General features: G+C 29.7%; 1 protein-coding gene across 1 annotated transcript in view; it reads left to right on the top strand.

Annotated features, from left to right (window-relative positions):
- The first annotated feature begins 7,236 nt into the window (after positions 1–7,236).
- The window catches only part of side-II (sidestep II), a 399,801-nt gene continuing 395,260 nt past the window's right edge, over positions 7,237–11,777 (top strand). Inside the window, exon 1 of the mRNA XM_065500441.1 lies at positions 7,237–7,896. Coding sequence (XP_065356513.1) covers positions 7,563–7,896 — 334 coding nt within the window. The 5' untranslated portion in view covers positions 7,237–7,562. The remainder of the gene's footprint in view (positions 7,897–11,777) is intronic.

Here is an 11,777-nt window from a genome sequence, read left to right as displayed (position 1 = left end):
TAAACCAAATAGAAATATTTCTTTTTAATTCTAACTTAAAAATAAATTTATTGGATTAATCGACAATTATTGATCGAATAATTTTTTATTCTAAATTGAAAAATTGTTTAATTCTTATAAAAAGTATTTCTATTCCTCGATTATTCGATTAATTTTCATTCGAATGACAACTCTAGTAAATACCATATTCAGTGTTGTCTCTCAAGCATAAATAATGAGCAAAAATACTGTCCCAACTGGAAGATCTTTTAATTTGTAAATTTTCATTTGTATATTAAAGGCTCATCCTTGCTCGCTTCTAATACATTTTCTTCTCTATATATTTCCACTAAAGTTTATTTAAAATCTTTCAGTAAACACTACTTTATGCTATAATAAATTTATTATATAAAATAAAAAAAAATCTCTTGTCATGTTTGTTGATGTTGTTTCATGTGCAGTTTTTTTTTCTTTTATTCTTTGCACAAACTCAAACATTTTTATTAAAACTTCCTTATATTTTGAAGTGTGTTTTTGTATGGGTAAGTAAGAGTTCACTTATACCAATACAAACACACATGAGTAATGTTTGTAGGAATAATCCTTAAATAAAAAGTTTTATGTAAAATGAGAACAATTTTGCAAATACAACTCAGTCATTGTTTCATAATAAAACATGCAATGTCACATTTGTTGTATCTTTATTGTATAATATATGTTACATACATAATATTGTAGTTGTATTGTATTGTGTTTTCTTTTTTTAATAAACGTCGTATGTGCATGTAAAAACTAAACGGAAACAGGGCACGTTTCCGTTTTTTCCATTTTCTCATTGTTGAGTTTTTATTTATTTTTATTTGTGTTGGTTTGTTTGTTTTGTGCCCTGCATTTAAAGAACCATAAATGCCGGATGTGTAGACTATGAAGCTCGTATACCTTTAATACATTTACACATGCTCTCACACTCACTCTCTCTTTCTCTCACACTCACTTTTATCGCTTTTAACCAACAAACATATTAAGTAAATACTTATGTATGTAACTGTGTTTGTTTATAAATGGAGGACAAATAAGTTGTGTTTGTATTTGTTGTTGTTCTTCTTCTCTATTAAAATCCACTTTATATTGAAAAAAAAATAACACAAATATAAATGAAATAGTGAATGTCTACATTAATAAAGTCAGCAACACAATACAAATTATTAAGGGTGAGAAGTTCAAGTATAATTGGAACAAATAACATGGCGTAATATTGTTGAAAGCAAATTGAAGAGAAAAAACAATAAGTTTATTAGTCTTATAAATAAATATGAGGAAATTATATTTACATTTGTCGAGAACTCAATAGTTGACCTAAAAATAAGTAGTAAAAACAAATATGTTAAAGGTGATGTTATTTATTATCTATAAATATCTAATTTTATTGAAGAAATGTAAATTTATAGGATTTTATGGTTTCTGTAAAACAACAGTTTGCATTAAATGTTTGAATTGTTATCTGAATGAGTTTAATATGATTTTTGTGCTACAATTATGTAAGTTAGCTAACATTGATTTCATTATACCCTACAGCACCATAGTGTATGCATTTGTGCAGATGTTTGTAACGTCAAATAATATTAGTCTAACACCTTAACACCTTAAAGTATACCGACCGACTTAGAATCACTTTCTTAGTCGATTAAACGATGTCCGTCCGTCTGGTCGGCTGACTGGCTGTCCATGTAAACATTTTGCGCAGAGTACAGGTCGCAATTTTGAAGATATTGAGATGAAATTTAGTACATATTATTTCTTCGGCTCAGGGACCAAGCCTATTGAAACTGGCTGAAAACGGTCAATTATTTCACGTAGCCCCCATACAAATGACCTCCCGAAATTGGACTTTATCGGTCATAAATGTTTAATTTATATAGGTATCTCCACAAATTCCGTTCCAAATAAGTCTTATATACACAAAATTCATATCACCAAATTTTGTTACGATCGGTCCATAATTAGTCATAGCTCCCATATATGCCCGCTTCCGAAAATCACTTTAACATAAATCGCTTAAAAATTTTGGTATACACATAAAATTCAACATAGTTAACTTCATTATAGCCATAAATCACACGACCTAATTTCATGGTGATCGGTCCATAATTGGTCATAGCACCCATATAAGGCCCACTTCCGAAAATCACTCAAAAATATAAATTATTGAAATTTTAAAAGAAAAATATTTTGCTCTTTTACTTAGTGTAGGGTATTATATGGTCGGCCTTGACCGATCATACTTTCTTACTTGTTTCTTTTTATATTTTTTAATTAAAATGTTAAAATTTGTATACGTTTACGCCCACACACAAAAATCCACATATAATAGGACATTTTTAGTTATTTTATTTGAAATTTGAACTGCATTTGAAAATTTGAAGGCTATTGGTTCTAGAAAAATCTACCAGTCGAGTTACATGAATATTCAAATTATTCTTCTGAGTTAGGTTATGTTAATGTTCTAGGGAAATAACTAATACAACATGGCTTCATTATATGAAGCGGTCCTCTTGTTTAGTTATTTATGATACCTCACCACTATACAATTGAGTTGTAAATGTTGCTCGACCAAAATATGTATGTTGACATTTTTATGGTCTTTTATATGAACTGTTGTTCGTGAACAAAATGAACGAAAACGGACATCATTACCTTTGCGAGGTAATGGAATAATGGAATATTTCATTGACATATGAAATATTTGCTGTTCTCGCAAGCTTCGCTGGTGAAAAAAATGTTTGTGAAAGAGATAATTTTGATGAAATAACAATTTTGTTAAAAAAATGGGTGCAAAAAATAGAGGTAGTCGCGGAAATTTACTTATTCTCTGCCATTTTTGAGCCGATTTTCTCGATTTTAAACGGCAATCTAATTTGGACTAGAGCGGATATATTGATGTATCAATTATGTATGTTAGTTATTTGGTAACTTTGGCATGTCGATTTCAACATACATAACGACAGACGGACATAGTTATGTAAACTCCGCTATCTATACCGATTCAAAATATATAAACTTTATGTGGTCGCAAATGAAAAATGTGGAAATTATAAACTGAATGACAAATTTCTACACCATTCATGATGAATGGTGTAAAAATATGTAGAATTTTTAATAATGTCCTTCCAAATTTAGCCCTTGCCACTGACGGAGAAGGATATTGAGGGATTTAGTCTTTTATTAAAATTTTATTTTATTGTAACCACGACTCTATTTTGTCTGATGATTTGTTATACTGTAGTACACTCTCGATCAGATGGAATTTCTATTTTTAGTAGGCCATATCTTTTTAAATATTTCGTCGACAGCTAAAATGTTATTAAGATTATAAAAATAATAGAAACACCATTAAAGTTTAATGCAACTGTAGTTTAATAGTAGAGTAACTTCGGGTATTGTGGACTATGCGCCTAATGTGGACCAGTGTCTTTTTTCAGAAACTATTGAAGGTATGATAAAACTGATTTGTCGTACATTTTACAATTTGTTTGAAACGACAATTGCACATCTGCTTTCATGAGTTATTGATATGTTGACTTTTTATTCTTGTATTGAAATTAATGCGCCTGCTCAACATTTTTTTCGGTTCAAGTAAGAAACAAAATTTGGTACAGTTACTTGGTATAATTTAATGTTTGGTTGTTTTATATAGTTAAAGTGGACACGTAGTTTTGCATATATTTGGTAAGAATTTAAGCACATTTAGATTATTAGGTAAAAATAACTTTTTACCACTGTAACCCAAGTTCGTGTAATGTGGACCACTTAAATTACTTGATTATGTACTACTGGTCCATATTACCCGACAATAACTATGTACTTTGTAAGCAATCTATCTAAGCCAAGAACGCGACTTTTTAGTTTGTATTAATAAAAATATATTGAAATTAAATTTTTTAATCATTCATGATTAGCTGGTTCATGAATTTTATGTATTAAATACTAGTCCACATTATCCTCATATAGTGGTCCACATTACCCTCCAATTTTTTTAATGCTGATTTTTGGGTTCCTTACAATATTTTCACATAAATTTTTTATCCTTTAACGGAAAAAATATTCAACTGCAAAAACCATTAGAGAATACATTAGCTAATTTATTGCTTCACAACTCTTTTAATATCCATATATATTGTGGCCAAAATTTAGAAAAAACAAAACGGTAGTCCACATTACCCGAAGTTACTCTACTTTTCCGAAAAAAGGCAAAATTAAATTAAATTTTTTCGGTTCATATGATTAGAACCACTTTGAATTTTTAAATTTTTTGCAAGTAGTCATCTACAATTTATGCATTTAACTATTTGTAGAAGAAAAATATTACTTTCTAATAAACATTAGTGAAAAATGGACAAGAAAAGTATTCTGAACATAGCGGAAAGAGACCAAAATCGATGTTTACTATTCGCAAGTATATTTCGTTCGAGCCATTGTGCGGCAAAATTGGAGAAGTCATAAAACTGTAATGGAATTCTTAAAGGATATTGAAAACTATGGAAAGAATTAGAAGGGGAGGGTTCCAGCCATTTTAACTCCAACAGAAAAGAAAAAAATTAGGACTGGATATATTTATTTAAGCACCAAAAATCAGGTCTCAAGATTCTATCCACGCAAGTATCTCAATGGTGAAAAGAGGCATTTTAAGCTACGACTACACGATATTAAAAAATTGTGGAAAAATCCTGACTAAAAACAATTAGCTAGAGAGCAAAGGACATGGAACATTCAAATAAGAGGTCATATTAATTATTGGCGTATTGTGGTTTTTAGTTACGAAAATAAATTTAATATGGATGAGCCGGATGGCTGCAATTATTATTTTCATGATACGAGAAAAGAGGAGCTATTTTTTAAATCACCACCATAGCAGAGAGGTTATGGTCTGGGGTGTTATAACGTATTACGGCAGAAAAGATTTAGAATTTCATTGTACAAAAATGACTGGAGAAACTTACGTGACTATGTTACAGTAAGCTTTGCCTAAATTAAAATGTATTTTTGGACCGATTCCAAGAATGCACCTATTCATAATGCCAGAGATGTAAAAGAATTTATTTCAAACCAAAATGTTCATCTTCTTAATTTTCCACCATATTCTCCCGACCTAAACATAATTTAAAATGTATTTAGTTCGGGATAAGGACTCATTGATTAAAGCCATAATGGACTCCTGGAATCAAATTGTTTGAAGTCACACTATGATTCTATAAAAAACCTAGTTTTTGAAGTTATTTTAAACAAAGGAGGTAGCACGCACTATTGATAAGTCTAAAATAGGAGTTACTTAATATTAATGGTTAATTATAATTAATTTAATGGCTCTAATCATATGAGCGAAAATAATTTAATTTTATTTTGTATTTTTTTGGAAAATAAGTTTTAAACTACTGCTGCATTAAACTTTTATGTTGTTTTTGCTATCATTGTAATCATAAGAAAATGACCTTTCCGATGTTAGTGATATTTTAGCTGTCATCAGAATACCACGGCCTACTAAAAGCAGAAATTTCAGTGGTTCTAATCATGTGATTGGGTGTATGTTGCAACAGGTCTTACAATCACTTTACAAAGCCATTGCAAGAGGTATAGCAGCTCTCCTTTCCATAAATCTCTAGTCTTAAAATCAGGGACCGTAACGGTTATAAGTGATATCAAAATACTTGTTTTATAATAGATATTTTGCGACTTCAAAAATAAAAATCCATCTATTTTTCAATGTAAAAATAAAAAATAAAAAACTCATTTGAGGAATTGTATTTTTACCGTCATAAAATAATATTCATTTGAGGACTTTTATTTTGTCCGTCATAAAATAATAGTCATTTGAAGAGTTTTATTTTTTCTGTCAGAAAATAAAACTCATTTTATGTAAATTGACACCTATAGCTTGCCGCTGGTCAGATTATTATAATTTGTAAAGCCACTTGCATTGCAATTGAATAATTTTTCATTAAAATAAAATCAAGTGGGATTTTAATTTGTTATTGTTTGATTCCTATTTTCAAATTGTTTTTTTTTCTTAAACAAATAAATTACTACAAACATTATATCAGATAGACTCAATAAAGAAAGATACTGAAAAAAAGTAGAAAATAAACAAAAACAGTTTTATTTTCTGACGGAAAAAAAATAAAACTCCTCAAATGACTTTTATTTTATGACGGAAAAAATAAAACTCCTCAAATGAGTTTTTTATCTGACGGAAAAAATAAAAGTCCTCAAATAAGTTTTTTTTTATGACGGCTATTTAAAACTCCATTTTTGTGTGTTTCTTGCGAACTTTTATTTTTACGTTGAAAAATAACTGTTAACTTTGGAGTTGAGATTATTTTTAATATCACTATAGATTCTGAAAGTTTACGTCTCCTTTGACTTTAACATAGAGATTTTTTGATTTAAAATTTTCTTGATAACCGTTATTTATGGTCCCTGCTTAAAATCGCTATTGCAGCTCGAGTCGTATACTTATTATGAAACGTGCATGAATAAAATATTACTCATACCACCCATAAACAATGTAATGGATTTTCTTTTGATGAAATACGGGTGGTATGAGTAATTTTTAATTCAATCACATTTCATAATAAGTATATCAAATTTTAGTTCACCAAAAAATATTTACAATTAAAGTATACATTGGTAAATAACATATCATGTATGTGTAAATTTCTTATTAATCAGGGTAACTTACACATTAACAATTTTTTTGTAATATTTTTTAATATAATATCACATTTAGTAGAAGATTATTTTGACAAAATTTGCATGATTTTCAATGAAATATTTACTGAAAATTGTGGTTACACTTACATAAGAACAAGGTGAATGTACCTTTATAAATTTACCAATTAAATTTTAATGTCTGCAGAATTATATATTAAAATACATTTTCACATAAAAGAAAGAAGAAAAAGAAAAAAATTCTCATGAAAATATTTAATGGTTATTGATATCACAGAATTGATTTAACAAAAATTGCATGAAACACACATTAATTTAAGACAATCTCCGAATAATTTTCCATAACAGACAAGAAATAAAATCGAAAACAACACTAACGAATCAGTTAACTGAAATCGTTTTTAATATACACCAAGATTATTATCATTATGATGGCGTCTTTTGGCAAATAATAATTTTTTAATATTATTTTATTTTTCTTTGCAGTTACCAGCCATAACCATATCATTTCCATTTGCAAGGAATAATAATTGAAATTGAAAAAATCTTTTCTCATTGCAACAAAACATAACAAAAAAAGGCTTCCAGTAAACAAAACGATGAAATTTAAGTGAGAAAAGCAAGAGAAAAAAAAAGAAGAAAAACTTAACATTAAGTTGATGAAAAGTATGTCTTATTAAAGCACAGAAAACAAGACTTAAAAAAGGGAAAGAGAGAAAAGGAAGTGAAATTGTTTTTACAACAATAATAAAAATATTGAGAAGACAGAAGAGAGGAAAGGAGAGCAGAAGCTGAGAAAAGCATATTGTGTTGAATAAGTTTATTGATGCAGGAAGAAAGACAGAAAAAAAAACAATAAAATGAAGTGCTATAAATGTCATATCTTAATGCCAACAACTTGGCGTTGTTGTAGCTGTTTAAAAACACCAACAACAACAGTAACTACGACAGCTACAAAAACAACAACTAGAACACTAACATTAACACCTACAGCCAGCTCTAGCTTTCAACGTATTTTAATGTTACTTTTATTTCTGCTGTTGCCAACACAAAATGCATTAGCTCGCCTTCATTCCTCCTCAGCATCATTACATGGCCTGGGCTCGCCCGGCGCTGGCAGTATTGTTGGCGGCGGTGGCATTGGTGGTGGTGGTTCCGGTATGGGTGGTTCATTATCCTCTAAAGATGCACACGGTAAGTTGTTATAGTTTTTGTTTTCTTATTTTCTTTTCCAGCTTCACGTCTTTTTTAAATAATTTTAAAAGTTTACGCTTTAGCTGGTTGAATAATAAAAAAAGAAAAACATAAGGAAGAATAAACGTTTTCAACGTGATTGTTTAAGACAGTGAAGTCTATGTGAGTTGGACAGTGAGAGGAGATGTTAAGAATTATGAAGAGAAAGATATAAGAAGGATAGTTAATAATTCTGTGTTAGTTATCTCGACTACTACATATTCCTTACAGTTTTTACTGTTAAGTTATTTTCATTTTATTAACGACACCCTCTCTTAAGGCATTATTTTTTTTAAACAATTTTCATTGTTCTTAATTTTCTTTGCTAAATAAATGTTAAGGATTTTTAACACTTTTCAACTGTTAGTTTCTATTTGCGGTTGGTTTTTACAAATAGGAAACCGTGAATACAGCCAAAAAAAACAACACTTACTATTCACTATTGTTGAAGTACAAAACTCATAAAAACGTATGCAAATTCTTCAGTAAAACAGTTGTAAAATGTTTTTTTCGTTTATATTATTTTTTTATGTTTTACTACCATCGTCACAACTACTTCACACAATTGCTGTACTACAGTGTTGGTCTAAGTATTTGTTTGTTTTATTTACATAAATTTTTATATAGAATTTGTTTTTTTTTTTTTTTTTGTGAAATTTTTTATTTAGGTTTTTTTTTATTCTGGGTTCTCCATCTCTATCTTACCATTCTAACACTGTTTTTATTATCATGTGCTGAAATTTAATTTGGCGTTAGATTTAATACATATAGAATTCTTTTCATTTTGACTTCCTATGTTATCATGTTTTCTTCGTAATGTGTTAAAGTGAGTGTAAGTTTAGTTTAAAAATATTTATTTTATGAGCATTAAAATTGTTTAGTTTATTATTATTTTAATATGTTTAAAGAGGGTTTATATTGTCAACTTTTTTTATTTGTTTAATTTATTGCATATGCTAGGGCATATCCTTTCTTTTTATATGAACTTCCGTTGATGTCATCATGTCCAAGCACATGCATATTTATTAGTTTTTTATCAGTAAAGTTTAACTGATGTCAGGATGTTTATATATATATTTATTTGGTTTATCTTAGAAGCCATCGAGATCATGTCATCGATAAATATATTTTATTATGCTGACCTCCTAAGAATCACTTTATCATTTTTTGTAGATTGAAGCATGTTCTTTTCGTTATCCATTATAAATACTTAAATAAGTATAGCGAAGCGATATGTTAATATGATTTGATATCTCACCATAAACTTACTTTGTTCAGAAACATACCAACCCTATAGAACTTTCTTATGTAAAGAACTAATAAGTTTATGAAAACTTCTATAGTAAAGAACTCCGTGGAATTTAGAAAAATAGATCGTGATAAAACAAGTGGTTGTTTGGTATCCTCAAAAATGTGATTTGTCTTTAGTGTGAAAAAATATCACACCGTACTACAAAAAGAGATAAAAATCGTTAGACACTAACCGGATGATATACGTATAACCCTCAATAACACGAAGTCTGGTTATGTTTTAAATAATAGCTATACTGACAGTTTTCATACAAAAATAATTTTAACCGACAATATAATTATTAAGTCTTCGTGTTAATGGGGCAAAACTGTAAATAAAATGGAGAAAAACTGCGTTTTCAGTTTTTCATTTCGTGATCCTCTGTCCTTTTTGAAGGACTTCAAAGTTTCAAACAAACCGTTGTATTGCCCCAAGGACAAGGATATTGAATTTGGTTAGAATCGGTCCATTATTTCTCCTAGCCCCCACTCGATTGCCCTTTTTAAAAATTGTTAAGCTCTCATAAATATCTTAATTATAAACATATTCAAACCAAATTCAGTACAAGTAAGTTTTATATAAGCCGAACTATCTTGACCAAATTTTGTGACGATCGGTCAACAATGTTCCATAGCTCCCATATAAGCAACATTTTCGAAAATGTCATTAATATACACAAATCTCTGAAATATGTCAATATCCAAACAAAATCCAACACAAATATGTTTCGTATATACACAAATCATTTCACCAAATTTTGTGACGATCGGTCCAGTCATAGTTCCCATATAAAAAATTATTAAACACTTAAGTAATGAAGATAGAAGGATGAAATTTTGGCATGTGGTATTCAATATTTGGATCTTTAACTCATTAATAAACAGACTTCATTAAATTGTGATTTAGTATGAATTGGTATGCTTACTCTGTCCAGGTCCTTCAAAGTTCTGCTTCCTTTGAAATCTTCATTACCACAGAGCTGTTTTGTATTTTTGGGATATGCTTGTTAATGGGTGAAGTTTCCAATAGATAATTAGACAAGATAAACGCTTCGACTCTCGTTCGTCTAGCAACTTATTACTATGAAGTAAATGCAATGGATGCAATCCAGAGATGAATTCGTTGGCTCTATAAGTTAAGGGTAGCTAGTGAGTATAATCAGACGAGATAAATGCTTCGGCTCTCGGTCGGATAACGACTAGTTATTGATAAATATATATTATGGATGAAATCCGAGGAGATAAATTCTTCAGCTCAAGTTATTGAATATGACTGGATAATGAGTACAATCCGATGGGATAAATGTTTGGGCTCTCGGTCTGCTAACTACGGTATTAGTACGCAGTAAAAACTATGACCTTGTCTATTTATACTTTGTAGATCGGGACTTCGATTGTTGTTTCCTTGGTTCATGTTTTTCTTAGATGTCTTATATTAAAATTCACATAAACTATTTGGGAATTGTTAACTACAATATAAGGAGTGAGATCCAAAAAACCTTAACACACGTTTTTCCTTAAAACCTTTAACCCAAGTTTTATTTGGTTTTTTTTTATCAAGTTACCTTTGAATAGGTTGTCAGTTATTATGTTTAATGTCAATAATGTTCATTTGTTGTTAATTAAATATATAATATAACACAACTTGGTCCTACAAAAAGTTGGCCAAACAATCAAAGGTCTGCCATCGAACTGATTCCAATGTTATTAAACATTATCGGGAGAACTTTTCCGTTGATAGAAAATCTGATACAGGTAGAAGAAATGTTCCAAATTATGTTTCTAAAGCTAATAAATAGAAAGCATTTTCAAAAGAGCTCCCAACGCATCCGGTAGGAAAGCAGTCAGGTTAGCTTAGTACTCGGACTATGTGGTACGAAAAGTTAAAGCCAGTGCAGGTTTAAAAACATACAAGCCTAAAAAGTTCCTGACATGAACTTTACTCAAAATTTAGAGGCCAAAGACAGAACAAGGAAATTGAAGTCAATTTTTATAAAAAAATATACCTGCTGAATAACAGATGACGAAACGTATGTATGTTCTGGAATATTTTTTCCAGCTTTCGGGTCAATATTTTTATGTTGCTGATGCTCGAGGGAATGTTGTGGAAAAACTTAGTACCCAAAAGCAGAACATTTTCCTAAAAAGTTCATGGTATGGCAAGCAATATGCAGATGCGGTGAAAGAAGGCAAACCTTTTTTGAAAAGGGATCTATAGATACCAAAAGTTATATCAAGAAATGTTTACAAAAGAGGATGCTTTCATTCATAAGACTTCTTAATGTGACCACTTATTTTTGGCCTTATTTGGCATCCCACTATGGTAAGCAAGGACTTGAGTGATAGATACAAGAACAATAATATGGTATTTGTACCAAGAGAGGCAAATCCTCCAAACGGCCTGGAGATAAGGCCAGTGGAGAGGTATTGGGCTTTTGACAGAACTCACTATTAAAACCGGAAAAGGTTCAAAAATTCATCAAAATTGATTAGAAAAATCAAAACTGTAGGTTTAGTGGTTTCTTTTTTATTAACGATTATGTATGTTAAGA

The sequence above is a fragment of the Calliphora vicina genome, chromosome 2 (genome assembly GCF_958450345.1).
Source record: "Calliphora vicina chromosome 2, idCalVici1.1, whole genome shotgun sequence".
Taxonomy (NCBI): Eukaryota; Metazoa; Arthropoda; class Insecta; order Diptera; family Calliphoridae; genus Calliphora; species Calliphora vicina.
Note: the sequence above shows the minus strand (reverse complement) of the source record. Positions and strands in the feature narration are given on the sequence as shown.